A 20,430-nucleotide genomic window follows, 5' to 3' on the forward strand; every position below is an offset into this window, starting at 1 on the left:
GTTCTCCCACAGGAGTGAGAGTTCTGAGCCCCATGTCAGGCTCCCCAGCCTGGGGGTCCGTCTTTGGGAAGAGGAGCTCCCAGAGCATTTGGCTTTGAAGGCTTAACTGCAGCATCTCCACAGGACTGGGGGAGACAGGAACGTCACTCTTACAGGGTGCACGCAAAATCTGATGTGCACTGGGACCAAGGGCAAAAGCAGCAACTTCATACTTAGCACAAGGGAGGCTCAGAGAGGGCAAGCAAGCTGCTCAAAGTCACCAGCCAGTGAAAGGTAGAACAGGATAGGGATCTGAGTCTGTCTGAAGCTGAATCCCACACCTCACTGCCCTCTACTTCCAACTAAGTGAAAACAGGATTATAAAACAGAAATGTCTCATGTTTACAAACACTGAGCGCTCAATGCAATGCCCATCAGTCCAGCCAGATGGTCCAGCCAGATGCCGGCCACAGAACCAGTCCTCCTAATGTATCAGAATGAATCAGTCAGACCAGGTTTAATGATCTCGTTAGTTGTTTATTGTCATTCTAAAGACTAGCACATTTACAGCATACATGGCTTTGAATGAGCTAAGAATATATAAAACGGTAACTATATGTTTATATATATTAATACTGTCCAAAACAAATAAATAAAAGTACCTTAATGCACTAAGCTTGGCAAATACAATTGTGAAAGGACAAAACTGTTATTATACAGTATTTGTACGTTTTTAAAGGAAACCAAAGGCAACTGTGCTGCAGACGCTTTCACAGAATCCACGTCACATCTGAGCTTTCAGTACGTCTCAACGTTTCTTTTTAAATGGGTGCCTTATATAAGGAGCACTTGATGGAACCTCCATTTTACGGGAACCTGTAAAACTGCCTTCCTTCTCCAACTGAAAACTCAAAGCTCCCGTGTGACCTGGGTACCTGCAGCCACCACGATGGGCAATGTGGCCCCCACTCAACGAGCTTTGTAATCGCGCAGTGCCGCCGTGAGACTGACTACCGCACAGGAGCGGGGGAGTAACGCTCAGGTGGAATACTGAAACCTGAATATTTTCTACGTGATTAGCCAAGTCTTCGACTTTTATGGTGATCCAACATGAAGCCAAAATTAGGAAAATATTCATATAAAGGTGCCACATGCAAAACCGCAAACAGATGACAACATTTGCTATATTCCCTTTTGGTAAATGCAGGTAATGCTCTTCAGACCAAAAAAAAATCTGAAAGTTGTATGAGTAACATTAAAAATACAAGGGAGTTTTTAAAAATGATGTTAAAATGAGTAAAGATGGAAATATACAGATACTAGAAAATGACAAATGAAATGGTGGAGGTGAAAGACTAAGTCAGCCATACTGGAAGCTGTCTTTGCACATGGATCGATAACAGCAGGAGAATCTGATACCACCTGCTGCCACCTGTGCAGTGGGCTTGCGGGACAAGTTTCTCCACCTCCGCCCTCCACAGTGAACCCAGCTGTGCGGGGGCTGGTGAGCGCCAAGGGTGCCTCACTGACTCACTCTCCACACCAGTTCACACTCACCAGTGGGCGTCAGGAGACAGCAGGCTCCAGGTGTGCACTGACTTCTGAGGAGGAAAGGATCTGAAAGGTCACCTGGTTCCACCCTTACCTGATGCCCACCCTCTGTCCCTGCCAAGGGGTGGTCTTGCCTGTGCTTCAGCTCCCCAGGCCCAAGCTTGTTACATGTTTCCAAGTGGCATTTCTAGAGGAGCCCAAAGAATAACATTTAGAATTTTAGATAAAGGAACTTCCTAAGGGTTCACAAGTCATTAGGATCAGTATCATGGATATGTGCCACATACATTTCTTTTACAGCCTTTTAAATAACATGTAAACATAATAATGATAAAAACAGAATTGATAAAAACATATAAACTAAGAAAAAACTCTGCTATGTGCAGATGACTCATCATCATCTTATAATAGATGACCAGACATAATTTTCTATGAAATTCCTAAGTTTTATGGTCCATTAATCCCTTTCAAAATCTCATTTTAGGAGATATTTCAACTTTCTCAACAGCCATCTTACATAACAGAATGAGTAGTAACAATTATTGCAAACCTAAAAGACACTTTCATCAGACATTCAAACATGATTGTACTGTCTTCTAGAAGACAAAAAATTGGGAAACCCACCAGAGGACACCGATTTTGAAAATATTTAGGCTTCCACTCTCTCTACGCAAAATCCCCCATTGTTGACTGAGAGGCATCAGACAATACCACGTGCGAGGTCCTGACCTGGGGAAGAAGGGGAGACATGCCCTGGGGCCGTGGACTACACACGGGGCATACGGCAACAGGAGACGGCTGGCCTCATGTCCTCGAGCAGACACCCTGTTCTTTAAGGGACAGGGGTGGCCCCTACTGTGTGGGCGGCTTTGCAGCTGTTGTCTTCTAATAAGTCTTATCTCAGGCTGATCTATCAGCCTTTACTTCAACTCCTGGTTCCACCTGTGCTGTTACAGGCAGGCTGATGCACCAGAAGCACTCACCCTGACCGCATGAGACACAGCGAGCGTCTCTCCCCAAAACTTCCCTTAACGTTTAACGTTTAGTGGTCTGCCCGGGATCCAATCATTTAAACTATTATTTACCGTTTTACATGGAGATTTTTAAAAAGTAGATTGTAAATCAATGCTCAATTTTGAGTTACTCAGTAGAAAAATAAGTTAGGTGAGCATCTGCCTAAGTGGGCGTTTTAAAAAGTCTTCGCATTTCAGACACACCTGGCTTGATTCATACAGGTAACTGTTGATATCTGTGTGGTTATGGCTGAAGGCTGTTTAAATGGGCAGCTGTTAACTCTCCACACTAGTGAGCCCAACATTACCTGCTATGGGTTCCAACACAAAAAACATGCTCCATAGACTCTTCAGTGAAATAGTTTTAAAAACGTAAAAGTAAAAACCAATCCTTCAGGTCTTCTTGAAGAATTCATATATGACACTAGAGGGTACCCACATTTATTACATTAACAGCTAATTAGAGGAAACCGTGTGTTCATGTTTCAACTTTTCCGTAAGTCCCTTCAGGAGGCCTGTAATGCTTGGGGAAAGCCTTCAGCTGCAGGGAATTAAACGCATATTTGCGACTTCCAACATTCTTCATTGTATTTTCTCTTCGACAACCCTCACTGGGGAAAAAACAAGCACAAGAAATGACAGCAGTAAAAAAGGAAAAAAGAAAAGACTTAAACTCAGATGAAATGAACTGATTATTTTCATAGCATTAAAAAAAAGGCTGATTAATTTAAATGGATGCCAGACTCATTTATGACAATACACACGTAAGATGGTGGGTTTCTGAACAAGGCAATTAAGAAGCACAGAGATGGACACAGGCTGTATGGGACTGCGAGGTTTGCATTTCCAAAAGCAGCACTGTATCGAAGTGGAGGACAACTTTTTTTTTTTTTTTTAAGGTAATGGTTTCATGTGTTTCGTGTCTGGTTATCTGAGGGGTCTATCCTAACTAGTGGTTCAGAGGTTCTGTCACATGGCAATTTCAATGGAAAAAATGCTACTCTTACTGAAAGCCTTTAAAAAGCTGCATTTTTCTATATTAGCAACAGCTGTTAACTGTCTCAAATTCAAAGTGCTGATTTTCCTTGCAGAATTCAACATGTAGCAAAACCATCTGGCTCAGAAGGCGGCTGTCACATGCTGTCTCAACCTGGGAGACAGCTGTCCCGGGCACACAGCAATGCTGCGGGCTGTGCGATGGCTACACGGCTCTCAGCGCTGGGGCGTCATGAAGAAGTGACCCCACCGAGGTCACCTTCTCCAGGTGAGCTGCCCTCGTTGTGGTCACCTCTCTCAAGAGTGCCACTGAGCCAGTGAGAGCCCACAGGGGGCCCTTCCCTAGAGAACCTGCCACCAGCCTCTTCCGCTGCTGCATTGATCAAGGGTTGTCATGGCAACCCAGTGGGCAAAGCAAATGCTCAACAGGAGGATGAGCTGTCAGGCAGGCCTCACATTCCCAAATGGGAGCCTCAGGGGAGCTCTCTGGGAAATGTTGTGATAGACATCAAATTCACAGGCAAAAGTGATTCTAAATAGGAATGACTTCCTATAGCACAGTATAAGTTTATAGTTTTATATTATTCTAAGACTAGCAGTTAAATAAACTATACTAAATTTAGTACAAAATCCCCTTTATGAGATGTAAAATTTGCAGTTACCAAGAAACAGTGATTTAAAAAAAATATTTCAAGTTGTATGAAGACTATTATGTCATGCATTTTAAAAAAATATCAGTGGCAATTGCTCAAGCCTTTTAAAGTGAAAATGACAATCTCATTATTAAGAACATGAAAAATATTTTTGCTAAGACAGTGATTTTATTCAGAAGATAAACTCGGGTATTTTAGAAAAGTATCCACCTGCTTGTTATTAAGTAATTCAGTAACTCAGATATGCTTTCTTGTCACGAGAGCCTCAAAGCCCTCAGCTACATTTGTGTCATCCGCACTGAGCGCCTAGGCCATATGAGCAGAGAGCCCTAGAGTAAGTAAAGACCATGTTGGTCTAACATCCAATAATCAGATAAAAATACTCTGTTTAAAGCAGAAGCTATATAGGTGCTTCTTTAATCTTTGGAAGCTCTTACATTATTGGACTATTTCAGATATGGCTTCTCCATTTACAAAGAAATGTACACGCTTTTCAAAAACTACCTATCAGTAGTAAATGTCAAACTGCTTTGAGGAACGAAGAAGAATTTGTGAACTGTGATATTACCTTTTATTTACATGTTAAAGAAGCTGATTACTGGTTTAGCTGGCTGAATATACTACACATGAAATTACAGTCAAGATTACACTTTATTTTTAAATCAAATTGTGCTTATTTTCCCTCAAATGTTTGAATTTGGATTGAGTTTACAAAATCTGACTAATGAGGCTGATCGCACGCTGACTCTATCACCCAGTGTTTAGACAAGCTCCAGCCTGAGGCTGGGGCCTGAGGTGTGGAGAGAGGCAAGGCCGTGCTGTGGTAACTGGCGTTTGCTGCTGCAGGGGCCAACGTCCATCCTAAGGCAGAATACTTTGATCCCTCACAATGGCTGCATTAGTTTTAGGAGTCCATAATACACATTGAGGTGGCCTTGGATAGATTTTTAGAAAGAGGGATTTAATTATTTCAAAGCTACATGATTTTTTTTTATTATATCGATAAATTATTTCAAGGACATCTATTTTTTAAAACAAAAAATTAGAACTGAAACCCCAAGTGGCAACTGATTTTAGTGACAGCTCTGTTTTTCCTTTCCGGAGGGGAGATTCCCCTTTGGAACTCATCTGGACACATGAGTGCCGTGGCAATCCTGAACACGCAGAGTCGCCTGCGCTGACACGGCCTCAGCGCTAGCGTTAGCTCGGAAGCAACCTGAACACCTTCACCAAGTACCAGTGACTCCCCTTTCTTGAATCATCTCCCCATCTTTGTTTTATCCTGCCTGTTTCTTACTAAAGCAGAAAAGATTTCAAATATATATTTAGCCTGACTTCATAAGGCCTTGGCGACATGAAAACTCAGCTCAAAGGCATGCTGAGCTTCCTTCCTCAGATATGCTAAAGCACCACCACCACCCCCAGCCTCGTCTGATCTCGTGGTGCGCTGTCTCCATCTCACCTTGTGACTGCAGAGTTAGAATGTACTGCCTTCTGACCCACCCCTGAAGAGAAAAACCAAGAATCTTAGCTCCTCTCCTTCCATCCATTTCTCTCTTATCTTAGCAGCCAAGCCTACAGGAAGGCCTGGTGGGCACCATGACAGCCGGGGGCAGACAGCCGGGGACAGGCCATGGTGTCTGTGAGGCACCTTGGGGGGCAGGGGGTTGCTTGTCTAGCTGGCCGCGGCCCCCGTTTGCTGGGCGGTGGCACCCGGGAAGAGGAGGGGACACTCTGGTCAGAAGGGCCTCCCTCATCTGCCCACGGTCTCTGCCAGCCCGGAGGCGGGCACAGCACGTGTCACCCCGGGGGCAGCAGGAGTGCTTTACCCAGAACAGGCTAGGAGCTATGGAACGTGAACCGTGGGCCCTGCCTGCCCTCTTTCCAATAAAGGAACGAGATGGTCTCAGAAAGTCGACTCGTACACCTTGATGTGGAGGAGGACAAGTGGTGGACACACCTCTCCACAAGAGCCACAGGCTGGCAGGACCTCACCTGTGACTAGTGTCGTGTTGCTACAACTTAACACCACCAGTCACTTGGCATTTGGAGAGAGACTCCCTCCTGACAGATGTCAGGAGCTGTGCCCCAGAGCAGCCACCTCACTTATCCTAGAAAAGACAGAGCGACCACACTGCACCTGTGAGGAGAGTGGACTCAGCTGCCCTACGCTCCCGCAGTGCTCGGGTCTAGGACACAGCGGTGAGGAGGATGCCCTTTCGTCTCAGAGTTTAAAGTCTGCATCTGCCATCTGTCACCCACTGCTTCTGCAGTCGTAACTGCCTCTACAGTTCCCGGAACCCAGACTCAGATCTGAGGCCAAACCAGAGAAACCCCAGAGTAAGTTCTGGAAGTCTGGGGGAGGGAATGGAGAGGCCAGATTTTGTGGTGGACTGGGTTTGTGTGCGTGCCTGGGTGTAAAGTTTCTGGAAAAGCCAGCTTCTCTACATTCACTCCAGTGTTTCTAGAGTGGTGAAAAGAAATCCACTTCCATAAAATGCAATGTATGGGAAAGCCAGCTGGAGGCCAAAACAGAAGCACAACATAATCTGAGCTGGAAAACAGAGAAGCCGCCGCCCGTTTCTTATGCAGGATCTGTGGGTTTCCCTGTCATCTACTCTGCTGCCTTCACAGGTGTCTAGCCACCCTTTTCCACACAGGAATGTTAAGGCTACAAATCCTCCCATTTTACAGACATTGCCATGTTCAAATTAAGAGTGATAAGAACAGAAACCAAAGTGACCTTTTCTCTCTCACACCTCCATCTGGCACAACTGCCCAAAAGTCAGGCCTTATTTTTTGGTAAATTTTGATTTTTTTTTTTCATAATTAACCATATTTGATTTGTAAGAGAGAAAAGGTATCTGGACTTGAATCTGGAATTAAAGATGCAGGGGTTTTTTTTTTGATGAAAAATGCTATTTCAAGAAAAATAAATGTATCTAACTTTAACAGCCTTTTGTTACTCTGTGCATTAGTTCCTGGATCAGTTTAATGACAAAGATTTAAAAGAGTAATTCTAAAGTCACATGCAATATGTTATTTTTATGTGCCTGATTTGATACAATGAGCTACTGTCTTCACAGCTTTGTGTCATCCCAACTTGGAAATAATAACGTAAGCAAGGAAATGTTATAATTCTGCAAACTGTTTGCTACTATAATTTCAGGGACTACGCTTTGAAATGAAAGCAGAAAGTACATGTCCTATTAAATAGGTTTATCTAGATGAGCCAGTTAGAAAGCATCTAAACTTTTCATTTCTCTTCAAAAGGAAAGGAAAGGTTAGCAGTACATTTAAAGAATAGTATCAAATATACAAATTCTTTCCTGACAGAATTCCTCTCTCTAGGAAACAGGGCACAAGAGATATACAGGTAATAAATAGTTTTACATCAGAAGGTAAGAGATTTGGTACAAGTAATTCCAGGCCAGCTAAACAAAGCAGTAACAGAGCTCTGTTAAGAACACGTTACAAGCACTGAAAACTCTACAGAATTTAAACGAACACGTCCTCTTGGTGAAATAATTTGGCAGGTGTTTACAATTCAGAACAACAAAATGTCAAACTGTAAGGCATGAAATATATCTTGGCGGACCATGCTCTGACACATTCCTTCTGTCCAGTTAGGTACACGGTGGCTGGACATGTTCTGGCACTTTTGTTTTTCTGGTGATTTGTTAATTTCTCATAATGATATTCATTTGCAACGCAATTTGGCCACCAGGTATGCTATGCTCAGGAAGAGCCACGCAATCAGTAAATTGGGGCTCAGAGCTAGTAAAGGGATGGAACAGAGGAGGCTGGGGTCTAGTCTTAAGTCTCGGATGGGCACCAGGCCGCTCAAGTTCTTCTGGGTGACTACCTCCCGTGTTCCAATGCTGTGAAAAGGAAGAAGGTTGGGAGAAAGGAAAAGAAAAAGGGAAAGAAAATAAAGGAAAAGAAGAGATACATGCAATGGATTTTTTCAAAAGTATGGGGAAAAAAGAGGAGAACCAAAAGATAAGATTTAAAAAAACATGGAATGAAGCCACAACACAAAGAAAAAGATGATATGCAGAAAAGGGTGTAAAAGGGATACCAAAACAAAACGAGCACAGTTACAAGAAAAAAAGGAGAGAAAGAGAAGGGAAAATAAGAAAAAAATACTGTAATCTACTGAAAACAAACACGTGTAGGCCGACTAAATGGTTTTCCATGTTCACTCCCTCGCTGCCAAGCACACGCCATGCTGCCCTGCCATGCTCGCACATGCGGCCCGACGTGGACTCCAAATAGCAGGCGGAACATGAAGAACCATCGGGGGCGTCTGACCTTCTCACAGGTGCCTGAGCGGCAGGTGGTGCAACTTACTTCGCCAAAGCTGCCTCCTGATTAAACACTCAGGTGGTAACCGTTTCCCTTCAGTATCAACTGCAGGCAGAGCCCTCACCAGACTCGCCTCGGCTTTTAGGCTGCGCAACGGCAGGGTGTGAGCTACCGTTCCGAGTCATCGTTCTGTGAGATGGGGTCTACCAAGAATGGAGTCCAACCCAGCTCACTGGAAACTGGGGGTGGGGGGGGGGGGTCTGTCCCCCTTTGGTGCTACCGAAGAAATGTGCTGAGGTGAGGCTCCCGGAGGACCCTGGACGCCCTGGATGTGCCATTCTCACGGGGGACGCTTCTCATGCCACGAGCACTGACGGTCACAACCCCGGCCAGGGCAGTCTCGGGGGCCACAGGGGCTACTTAGGAAGGCCCACTCTTGTGTTTCGGCCCCTGCACTGGGGACGGAGGGGCACCACCAGCAGGGAGCTGGAACGGGCTCCGACGGCAAAAGCCAAGCGTGCGCATCTCTTCCCAGCTCCCTGGTCCGTGGTGTCGCTTGGCAGCCTGAAACAGGCCCTGGTGGGAGTGTTTATGCCACAGAAATCGGCAAACAAGACAGATCAGGTTTTGTTTTTGTTTTTGGAGAGAGCTGGCTGTCAAGCACTTGCTAGCACAGCACTGGCCAGTGCTCGCCCTGGGCCTCCAGGACACAAGACAGCCTGAGTGTCAGCCCTGCCCCTCCCCCGGCCCACCTGCCCCAGCCGCCCCACCCCGCTGCCTGCATGCTCTGCTCCTCCGTTGGGTAAGCCAATGCAAGCCAGAAAGCAAGAGAACCCCCGCAGGGCACGGCCAAATCTCCTGCTGCCTCCTTAGGGCTCCGGGCTGCCCCGCGGCTCCTGGCCACGCCGCAGCCAGAAACACCGACTACCGACCAAGCCACCTGGGGCCTGCAGCCTATGAACAGACGTCTTCCCCACACGGGATAATCCAAAAACAGAGAGGTCAGGGGTAACAGTGTCACATGGAAACAAATGCACGAGGCCAGGTGGACAAGGGGGTGGCGAGCACGGCACCCGGGGCTGGTGCTCTGAGGATCCCGGGGGCGGCAGAGGCGAGATGGCATCGAGCTTTGCTTTGGTGTTTAATAACTTCTTCAACGATTATTAAGGTAACATATGTTCACTGCAGAGGTTTTAGAAAATTCAGAAAAACCTAAATAAACTTTAAAAAGACATCCATGATTGGAGGCGGATGGGGGTTTCAGAGAAGCAGTGGGAGGCCAAGGGAATGATGCCCGTCCCATGGGAGGAGGGTCCTTCCCTACTCAGGACCCCGGCGTCCCTGCCCGTAATGTAGGAAAGCAAGGCCGACTTCCCAGGCTCAGAAGCGCTCAGAGCAGTGGCAGGATGATTGCCCAGAGGGCGGGTGGGCAGGCCCTCGGGACACTGGGTGTGACTGGTATGGGAGCAACCTGTCAATTTGTATTAAAGGCCTTACAAGGGTGTACACTTTTTAACCTAAGGAATCAACAGCGCAGACGTGGGTAGGAGAAAACGCAAGGGTATTCACTGCACCCTTATTTAAAGTGCTGACACACTGTATACAGCTTAAAGATTCAAGGACAGCAAATTGGATAAATTATGGTGTGCTAAACATGATAAGGCCCACATTCATTAACCTGAAAAAATGCTCACAAGACAGTTAACTGAGAACAGTAGGCTAAAACAGTGGGCAGAATTACACATCTAACCGCATCTGTTTGTGCATATGTTTTGTGTACTATTCAGGGACTGGGTAAGTTGACCAATGCGTGGGTTAAGCACATTCACACTCATACGTATGCATCTGTGAACACGCATCAGGATGTTAGCCGTGTTCCCTGTAGTAGCAGGAATACGGAGAATTGTCCTGTGGGGTGTGGGTAGGTGCGGGAATCACTGGAGTAGGGGCTTACGTGGATTTTCTGATTTTCCTACAAGGAATAGCAATCACCCACGTGACAGAAGCTGTGAGAGCGCCTCGTGTGTTGCCAGCCTCCCAGTTCACCTGTGCACGTGTGGATGGCCACCCAGCCCCTTGGCGGGCTGCAGGCCAGCAGATGGGGCCGCCCATGCGTCTAAGGAGCCACCCGCTCCCTGGTCTCCCGAGACCTTCGTGCTCAGACGCAGTCTGAATGAACTATTGTTTTCATCGAATGTGTTCACGGAGCCAAGACTGGATAGAGGCCTGGACCGAGGGGTACCAACTGTACACCTGACGTGCGCCTACGGCATGGACCCCACCCTAATATCCGCCCCACAACTAGAGCTGTGTCCCTCCATTTTTCTCGTCTCTCTGCGGCCGGCGGCCTGCGTCTCACCAGCGCGGTCCTCCCCTCCGCCTCGCAGCTGACCGCACCAGGGATGCCGAGACCCCACCGCCTCCCTGAGGCCGAGGCAGGGAGAGTGTGAACTTTCTAAAAGTGCATCAACAGGCAGCCCTGAGGTCACGAGGTTTGGGTGAACTTGGAAAGACCAAACAGGACAAAACGGTTCCAGTTCTACAAAACGCTACTGTCAAGAGGCAGGCGCTCAGGCATCGCTTTCATGTACAACTGTGAGAAGGTGAAACGGCAGAGACATACAGAAAGGATAAGAGAATTGAATGCTTTGAAGAATTTGGTGAGAGGACAAATGGTACAGAACATTCAGTAAAAGTGACTTGGAGACGAGACTAGAACAGCATTGGCGGCTACATGGAAGAAGACAGGAGGAGCAGGCTTCTTATCCTTTCTTTTGGTACGTGAGGGGAGGTGCTCCCCAGCCGTGCCGGAAACAAGGCATCGCCCGACAGCGGACAGAGTTTTAGTCCCAGGTTTCATTCTGCAAACACGCCTGCTGCCTCGGAATCAGATCATCATTAGGGCAAGGTGGCCACGGCACAGGGACAGGGGAGGGGCTGCTGCCAGGAAACACTCACTGGACACTGGGCTCATGAAAGCAAACCCAGCCCACTGCCGGAAGAAGCGGAGCCAACCGGCGCAGCCTGCGGACGCTCGGTCTCCCCTCGGCTTGAAAAGAGGCAACGCGGGATGGGAACAGCCGGGGCCTGCTGGGATGTCCGGGCCCTGAGTCGCACCCACAGCAAGGTGAGTGGCCGGGGGACACCGGGTGCCAAAGGACGGCCACACGGCCGCCTCCGAGCTCACCACCTCCGAGCTCGCCACCTCCCTCCCCGCTGCCTCGGCTCGCCCGCTTCAGTGCGGTCCCGCTCAGACACAGCGCCGGCGCTTTTCTCCCCCTGACTCAGAAGAGGACACTGGATGTGACGTGCCTGCAGGTTGACTTGGCAGACGTGGAGGAATTCTCCAAAGCCAAACTAGAGCGCGGCCGCCGGGCCCGGGGCACTCACCTGCGCATGCACTCCAGGGCCTGCGTGAAGACCTGCGGGGCCATGCCGTGCTCGTGCTGCAGGATCAGGCACTGCTCCAGCGTCACCGACATGGCCGTGCGGTCCTTGGCGCTCTTGCAGCTGGTGAACCGCACCCCATTGAGGCGGCGGCAGATCTGCCAACGGGAAGGCAGGCTTTGCTTAGAGGGAGACAGGACAGGTCGCTGCCCCGGGCCACCTCCCAGGGCCTCTCCCACAGGACGCTGCTGCCTCCCAGGGGCCCCGCTGTCTGCTCACCCACCTTCCCAGCTCTGCCCGGACCAGCCCTTTGCTGCCCACCCCCTGGGGTAGGTCAGAGAGCTCCCAGGATGCCCTGCCCCCGCCAAGTCTCTAGGCCTTTCTGGAAGTTACAGCACAGACCCACTGGTCTCTACACCCTTCCTCGTCGGCACGGGTGGGAACAGCTCGGCAGACCCACTTCCCTGTGGCCACCACCTGCCCACCAGGCTCCCCTCCAGCTCGACCCGGGGCCCTGGAACAGGACCAGCGCACCTCCCCTCCCAAGTAAGGGGCTCGCCTGGAGGGCAACCCCCCTGCTGAGAAAAGGCCGCCTCAGGGCACCTCCCCTCCCCATGGAAGGACACCTGGGAGCATTTGCTCTGCACCACTAGGAGCAATCCTAGGCACACAGTCCCCAAATCGAGAAAGCCCTAGAACAAAAGACTTTTTTTTTTGGTATAAGTTTGTGGCAGCCTCGTTTGGCAACATGACCAGCTCTTGAGTGGATGTCAAACTATCTACAATTTTTATTTATCCCATTTTGTATACATATTCATACTTTTCAGTAAGACAGTATTCAGGAGTTTGATTCGAGTGCTGCCCCAGACGCCCCCGGGTATGTGAAATCATCCACGTGCACCACGTTACACACAGGTGATGTGCACCCTATCACACGCCTAGGTACCACCTGTACACCGTATCACCTTTCTGAAACATGGAGCCCTGTGAATTCTAAAACACCTGCCCACGAGAGCTTCAGACAAGGGCCTGTGGACCCGCAGGAGATGCTGCACTGTGAGAACAACATGGGTACCTCACGAAGAACCACGTGACCTAACGCCAGCGGGCTCCGTGACCTGCTGCTCTCAGAAAACCACCAGAGGTGCTGCAGGCTGCCCTACAGACGGCCCATGCTGCTTCTCAGGCCAAGAGGCCTCAGCCGAGACCACGCAGCCACTGCCAGGGATGCCACTCTACAGAGGGCACAGTGTGGTCCTAAGCACTGTGTCTGGAGAAGGACAAGACAGAAAGGACCCAAACAAGTTCAGCCAAGACCATCAGGAGGAAGATGGGCATCTTGTGAGAATACACAAAAAATTTTTAAAAAGATAAAAAAAAAAAAAGATTCTAAGCAGCCCGAGCTAGGTGAAGAGTGAATTAATGAAATCATAACTGATGAAGTGAACGTGGACATGCTCGCTGAATTCCACAGGCTGGAGAGTTCATGACCCAAACACATGGCATAAACCAGAACTACAAATAGGGTCAAAGAAAGTTACATTCATAGGTGGTGGATCCAGAGCTCCAAGAGGTTCTGGAAGGTGCAGCAGGGTGGCCACAGGTGCGTCCCTGCACAAGAGGGCAGTCTGCAGCACCAGGCTCCAGTCTTTGGCGGGGGGACTATCAGCCACTTTGGGGTGCTGGCGGGTCTCCCCATGTGTGAATTAGGCCCGACTAATAATATTCCAACTCTGTGTGTGAGTCCCAGTGTGGACAGGTCCCCTCATCAGGGGTGAGTGAATGACGAGCTGTGAAACTGCTCTGATACCCGGGCTCAGAGCAGGAACTCCACAACCAAACTGGTGAGAAAGTATCTGAGGTCTTATAAGGACTTCATTTCAGGGGAAATGAGGAGATCTGAGCAGCAGTGTACTAGAAATATTGTTTAAAGAGATGGCAAAGGTCCCAGAGATCTCCCTTGAACCTACTGAAAGATGCAGCAGGCCGTGAGCTCTAGCTGGTTATCGACCGTGTGGGCTTGGGAAGGGGACAACTGTCACCAGCCTGGTTATCCCACGTCCGAGGGGGCAGCTTCTGTGTCAAGCTTATCAGAATCCAGGCAGCCCTGAAGTAAGCAACTCACGGGCAACTCTCATTGTGTCCTTACGGAGAAATCGGTTCTCTTCACTCCTGGCTGAGGTTTTAATTTGTTGCTATTAACAGTTTTTCCCTCACCTCAGCAGCTTGCCAGAGAATGTCAACGTTCTTGTTCTTCCTGGCGTGCACGTTCTGACCCAGGAACCGCAGCAGCTCGGGCAGGCACGTCTGGCTCCGAGATCGAGGTAGGCCTGGAAGAGAGACGGGGTCGTGGAGCTGGGGCCGCCCGCGGGGACTTAGCCCACGGCAGCCAGCGCCGCCGGACACGGCCGAAGGATGAGTCCCAGCCGGAGCCGGAGGTTCAGTGTGATTGAAGCAAGAAGGGAGGCCTGTGCTCAGGGACTGGGCCTGGTGGCCAGCACGGGGAGCATTCCGTTACTTTCACTGCCACTTCAGTGCCGCCTGCAAAGGGCAACCGCCTGGCCGCCTTTCAGCTCTTTCGAGGGGCTGGAGGGGGAGCTCGAATCATCGAGAACGGGAGGGGGTGAGGGAGATCCATCAGGTCTTCAGAACCGCCGCCAGGGCTGGAGGACGCTTAGGGCTGGGGGTGGCGACACTGAGGGGCGCCGCCACCCTTGGGGGAGGTGGGAAGGGCAGCCTCCTCCACCGCGACAGTGTCCAGGCCGCTCCAGGACCTCTCCAGCTGGAAGATCAGTCAGACCACCTCACCTCAGAAGCCTGGGATTTTCAAACACCAGGACCACCAGAGGAGAAGAGAAGAGCCTCGAGGTCACATCTACGGAAAACAGCCAGGGGGCCTGAATCTGCAAATCTCCACCAACTGTGGGATGGAACTATGCGTCCGTTTCCACCGCACAACCTCCCCCGTGCACGCAGGATCCCACGCCAACCACTTCACGCTGCTGCTCGGTGCCCAGCACCACGCTGCTCCGGGGACCGGGCCAGAGGGCTCGGCGTGTGATGGGGGCTGTGGGAACCCAGAGGCCGCGAACCAGAGCCTCCCAGAGGAAACGCACGACCTGACCTCCGGCCCAATTAGCGACACTGGCGCCCCAGCAGACCTGGGGGCACTCGCTGGTGGGCCCCATCTCCTCAGCCTCACGGACGGGTGTAACTGCTGGGCTGAGGGCCAGGCGGGCTGCGGCACCCCCAGCGTCCTGGGCCGTGGGCAGTGCTACTGGCTTTTGATCCCGCAGGCCTCGCCCTTCCCGGGCCTGTACCCCCGGGGCCACTTCACGTCTCCCGGGGCTTTGCCTCACTGGAAACTGCCGCCCTCCAAAATGTTGAGCACAAGTCTCCCCCTTCCTGACCACAAGGCTCCTGATCCCCCAGCGTGGCCCTTCCGTCTCAGGGCACCCTAGCCGGGGGCTGGCCCAGCACACGCTCCCGTCCCATCAGTCCAAGCCTGGGCAGCCGGCACTGTCCCTGCCTCCAGAGCAGTCGGAAGGTGGGCGTTGGCCACAGGCCACTTGGCCTGACCCAGGTTCCTTGGGGGACCTGCCCTCCATGCCTCAGTGTCACTATATGTCAAATGGGTATGAAACCAAGCCCACCTCCCAAGGGTGCTGTGGGATCAGTTAGATAATTCATGGGAAGTGTGTAGAAGGCCTGGCACGTGCAAGGACTTGACAAATCTGTCACTGGTCACTATGATCACTGTGGAAGAACGTGAGGATGACTCGGTATCTGGGATCCCGAGAGCCCAGGTGCCATGACCTTCAGCCGAGTCCTCAGAAAAGCATTTTACTGACCTCTTAAACATCATCGCTTTCGAGCTTGGTTGCAGCACACGGGGATCACCCAGGGAGTTTCTAAACCTCCCGAGGCCGAGGCCCCACCCCCTACACTCTGAGCTGGGCCCCTGGCAAGAGGATTTTCCCAGGTTCCCCAGTGAATTCCGATGTGTGGTCAGGGCCAGAGCCTCGATGGCTCCAACAGCACCCGTCCCAAGCCTCCTTCACAGCCGCCAAGCCCAGTGCTGGGCTCACGCCCTCAGTTCATGGGGAGACTGAGGCCCCCCGCCCGAGCTCCTGTGCCCACACCATGTCCCCCGACTTGCTTGCGGGCCCCGACCTGGCCCTGCAGGATCTCCGGTCCTGCCATCCTCTGGCATCTCGCAGGCCTGTTTTTCTAGCCCCTTCGCTCGGGCCTTTAAGACCCTTCCATCCCCCGCGCTCCAGGCGTGTTTCCCGCCTCCCCACGTGCCAGCCCTCAGTCCCTGCCGGCCTCCGGCCACTCGAGGCTGTGCAGCGTGGTCGCCCACCCGCCCCGCCGCAGCCTCGCCACATGGCGACTGTGAAATGCCCCTTAGACACCAGCGGGGCCCCTTGGCGCTGCGCCCACCTGGCCCCGCCTCCACGCAAGCCCTCCCCAGGGTCTGTCCTCAGCCCCTTCATGTCTTGCACGGTGACCTCGGGCACGAGAGCAGCCGACCACACTGGTGACAGGGCGGGAAGCAGGGGAGGGTCAGCAGCAGCACCGGGAAGGTCGCTAAGCAAACCCCAGACCCCACAAGGGACAAAAGACAGCGGATGGAGACCGGCCGTAGTGAAGAAGTACTTACAGTCCTCTGGCAAAACTTCCTTAAACTGCTCGAAGTAGGAATTTAACCGCACCAAGCTCTCCACGTTGATAACTTCTTGTAAAGATGTGTCGCCAAACCTTCGGAGGTCACAGGGGGACACGGTTAGTTGGCTAATGTCGCTTTCTTCTAGCGCCACGGTGACTGCGTTAAAGGTAACAATGTCGATTCTCTCGATCCTTATGGCGCACGTCTAGATTCTAAGCCACGTTCCTCCCCCCAAGCTTAAGGTCATCATCTCTCCCGTGTTGGTGACAAGTCTGAATATGTTTCATGAGCAGGAACCCTGCGTGACTGTGACAGGCATGCCTGCGAGACACCCAGGCCCTTGGGCAGCCCCGCCGCGCGGCCCCGGGTCTCCATCCTCCCACCCCGGAGGCGCCCAGGAGCGGGGCCGGCAGTGGGGCTCTGGCTGGGGAATCAGGACAGTCCCATCTTCAAATCGGAAGTCGCCCTGTTGCTGGATGACCAGACTCGACCAGCTGTTCCTGCTGGACGGAGCGCAGGGCCCCAGCCCTCCCCTCACCACACAGGGAGCCAGGCCCGCGGGGAGCCGGGAGGAAAGCCACCCGTGAGGAAGGCGCAGGTGCTCATCAAACACGCAGCCCTGGAGTCCCAGGCCTGGACGCACACCCCCTCCACCACTTCCTGCCCAGCGACCTCCGTGCCTGGCAGCCTCTTCACAGTCCCAAAGTCATCCCTTGGGGGGCAGGATGCCCTCCTGTGGGTCCACCGCAACCCGACCACCCCTGATGCCCAAAATGGCTTTTTCTCCAGGCACCTGCTCCCTTGAGGTCGCCCTGGGACACAGGTGAGCTGGCCTTGTTTAGGAGCAGACAAGCAAGTAGAGCACAGACCCTGCTCCCCATGTCCCCCGTCCACTGCCATGTCCTCCGCCACCTGGCCCTCTACTCACTCCAATCTGTCCTGGCCTCAACCCTTTGCAGAAACCCTTCCAGAAACACCTTTTTCAGAAACCACTCTTGCAGTCAGGAACAGCAGCTGCCAGACGCAGGGAATGTTACCTCCTCCTGAGGACACCTCCTTGCTGGAGGCCCCGACGCTGCCCACTCTCCCTGAAGTGGGCACCTCACCTCTGGCCACACCTTCCAGATCTCTGCTTCCTGGGCTGGCGCCCTCAGCCTAAGGCCAGCTCCCCAACTGCCCCCAGCATGACCCCTCTCCCGGTTAGGACCAGCTATTCACCACCCACCTAGAGGCCTGCTCTGTTCCTCTCCTCGTCGCCTCTCACACCTGCCCTGCTGAAGACCACGTCTCGGCTCTCCAGTCTGTCCCTTCCCATCTGCACCGCCCCTGCCTGATCCAGGTCACCGCCTCTGGCCCGGACTCTTCCCGACAACCCCCTCGTCACATCGGATCCCTCACATCTTTCCAGCACATGGCCGGCAGATGATCTTCTTCAGATGTGACTCTGATGGTGTCCTGTCCCACTGAAAGGCCTCCGACCGTGTGGGGAGGACCCTACACCTGGGGATCCATGGACGCTGACCGCTGGGCTCAAAAGGCTCAACAGGAATACGGCACATCGTCCTGGAGACCAAACGTCCTTAACAGCAAGTACTTTAAGATACCTTTTAGTTCTAAAACACATAGATCACGTGCATGTAATGACGTGACAGGAAAGGTTTTCACGTACCAGTAGAAGGTCATTAGAAGCTACACACACCCAATCCCCTCCTCCTCTCCAACACCTGCACACACTCTTGCACATGTGGGCACACGTGACTGTTCCCTACTGCCTGGCAGGTGACCCTGGAGGAGTTTACGAGGCGCAGGCCTTTAGGACCAAGGCGTGGCTCTATGCCTGGCATCCAGGCCTCTCCGTCCTCACCCCTGCCCGCTGCAGCCTGCTACCTGAGCCTCCAGCCCCACGTGGCTTCTCCTCACCTGCCTTTGTTCAGGCTCCTTGGCCTGGGACGCCAGGTCTCTCCTTCACCTCCTCATATGACCAACTCCCACTTACTCTTTAAAACCCACTTCCAGGAAGCCCTCCCAGACCCTCTGAGACCTCACTAGGGCCCCTACTCCCTGCACTTATCGTAATCCTCACAGCCACATCTCTCTGCTGCCAGCCCAAGTCTCTCGAGGACACGGACCTCGTCTGGTTCATCTTTGTGTTCCAGCACCAAAGACGAGCCCGGTGTGTGGCTGAACTTAAAGGAAGCAGGGATAACAAAGTCCACGTGGCCCTCGGAGCCCGAAGAGGACTAAGCACACCCTCTCCAGCAGCTCAGCGACTGACGGACGCAGCCCCTGGCCCACAGAGGTGGCCCGGCACGCACCTCTCGGCCAGCGTCTGCTGCTCGTTGATGCCCACGTTGAAGAGCACCGGCTGCACCCGCAGCAGCATCCCGCTCTGGATCTCCCGGGGCAGGGCGTCAAACAGGGGGCCCGGCAGGGGGATCCGCACGTTAAAGCCATCCCTGAAACGCAGAGCAAGAGGAGGGTCAGGCCTGCGACAGCGAGATGGGAGACAGGCGAGCAAGGAGGGGAAGGCCCTGCTGGCCTCAGGACGGGACAGCAGCCCGGCCCGGCTCGGAGATCTCCCAGCTGCTGGTCGCCGACCTGTACAGGGCTGTGAAATCAATGTAGCCGGCTGGGACGAGCGTTTCCAGCTGAATGAAACGGAATAAAGCAAAAATGAAACGTGCATCACATGTGATGAACACAGATTAAAACACTGCGCAAGTTCTGAGAATCAGAAAAACATTTCTACCGATTTCCTGTGATGACGGGCAGCATGTCGGTTGACGCATTAGAAGTGGCCTGAGTGACTTTGAAGGTCACGTTCCTCAAGTCCATGATCCCAAGGCTCATGTCCTCCAGCATAGCCAGCTCCTCCCCTGGAGGCAAGAGAAGGAAAGGGCTGTCAGGCAGAGGGGACCTGCGCTCTCCCCTGGACTCGGCGTGGCCACGGAAGGACAGCGATGAGCTCAGGGTGGAGGGACGAGGCGGTGAGAGCTGCGGGGAGGCTGGCCAAGTGCCTCACTTCGTGCGTAAAGCCCACTACTGAAGTCCTATGGCCGCGCTAAAAAGCGCAGCTGGTGCAACCACGCCTCGTAGTTCCCGGCCCTTTCCTGGCGAAGGGAGGGGTGGGGGACCTACACGTGGGAACCTCAGAAGGCAAAGCCGGCTCTTTAGGTGCTGTGATCTTTCCCTATTCTTTAGATCTTTTGATATTTCTTCAATGTCTTAGAACTCCAAAGATGAACAGATACTTTAAAAAAATTAATCGTTTTTACCTTCTAAGAAGAAATAAACAGAAAATGAAGGTGAGGAGAAGAGAGCATTTATAAGACAATTTGGAAATATCAACAAATTTTTTAAATACTCCTACTGTTTGACCCAGCAACTTGCCTTCTAATAATTTAGTGGGTGCAGAAATGGGCCACAAGCGGGTGTGTGTGTGTGTTTAACTATGTAGGACTTTTTTTAGTTCTTTGTCACCTATCGGGGTATGTTTGGATACATTTTAATCAGTATGTGTTACCTGTGTATCAGAAAACCACTTAGGGAGACGAGAGGGGGTCACACACAGAGGCTCTCACAACCCCAGCCCAGGCGGCTCACCGTAGGTGCTCAGCAAGCTCTCAAACTGGGCGAGCAGCCCGATGGTGTAGAGCTGCCGCAAGAAGCCGTCGTCGTGCAGGCAGTTCCTCAGCTTGATGATGAAGCCACAGATGAGCGCGGTCAGCTGCAGGGGACAGACACCGCCTCACCTCGCGCCTGGCCCACCCCGGTTCCTGCACCCGCGCTGCGCTGCTCTGCCTGCGGCGGCCCCTCACCCTCGGGGCCTGGGACCAGGAGTGCAGAGGCCACGGGAGGGCTCGCTTCCAAAGGT

The 20,430-nt window shown here is 52.1% G+C and overlaps 1 protein-coding gene and 1 long non-coding RNA gene across 9 annotated transcripts in view; one reads left to right on the plus strand and one right to left on the minus strand.

Moving 5' to 3' along the window:
* Positions 1-495: 495 nt before the first annotated feature.
* INPP4A (inositol polyphosphate-4-phosphatase type I A) overlaps positions 496-20,430 on the minus strand; it is a 125,648-nt gene continuing 105,713 nt past the window's right edge. For 5 of the 8 annotated variants that reach the window (XM_082427265.1, XM_082427264.1, XM_082427260.1 and 2 more), the window contains 7 exons: positions 20,160-20,283; positions 19,306-19,432; positions 18,872-19,012; positions 16,551-16,648; positions 14,105-14,217; positions 11,891-12,045; positions 4,626-8,073 (listed from right to left, as the gene is read on the minus strand). In XM_082427265.1, the coding sequence (XP_082283391.1) occupies positions 7,893-8,073; positions 11,891-12,045; positions 14,105-14,217; positions 16,551-16,648; positions 18,872-19,012; positions 19,306-19,432; positions 20,160-20,283 (939 nt within the window). In that variant the 3' untranslated portion in view covers positions 4,626-7,892. Of the gene's footprint in view, positions 3,155-4,625; positions 8,074-11,890; positions 12,046-14,104; positions 14,218-16,550; positions 16,649-18,871; positions 19,013-19,305; positions 19,433-20,159; positions 20,284-20,430 lie in introns of those variants that run through there. The other 3 variants (XM_082427267.1, XM_082427266.1, XM_082427263.1) reach the window with 1 other exon arrangement.
* On the plus strand, positions 8,071-11,116 carry LOC309644057. Its single transcript, XR_014254216.1, has 2 exons — positions 8,071-8,578; positions 10,480-11,116. It is a non-coding gene; the product is annotated as an uncharacterized lncRNA (long non-coding RNA).

This window comes from Balaenoptera physalus (assembly GCF_965194825.1).
Source record: "Balaenoptera physalus genome assembly, chromosome: 15".
In the NCBI taxonomy this organism is placed as follows: domain Eukaryota; kingdom Metazoa; phylum Chordata; class Mammalia; order Artiodactyla; family Balaenopteridae; genus Balaenoptera; species Balaenoptera physalus.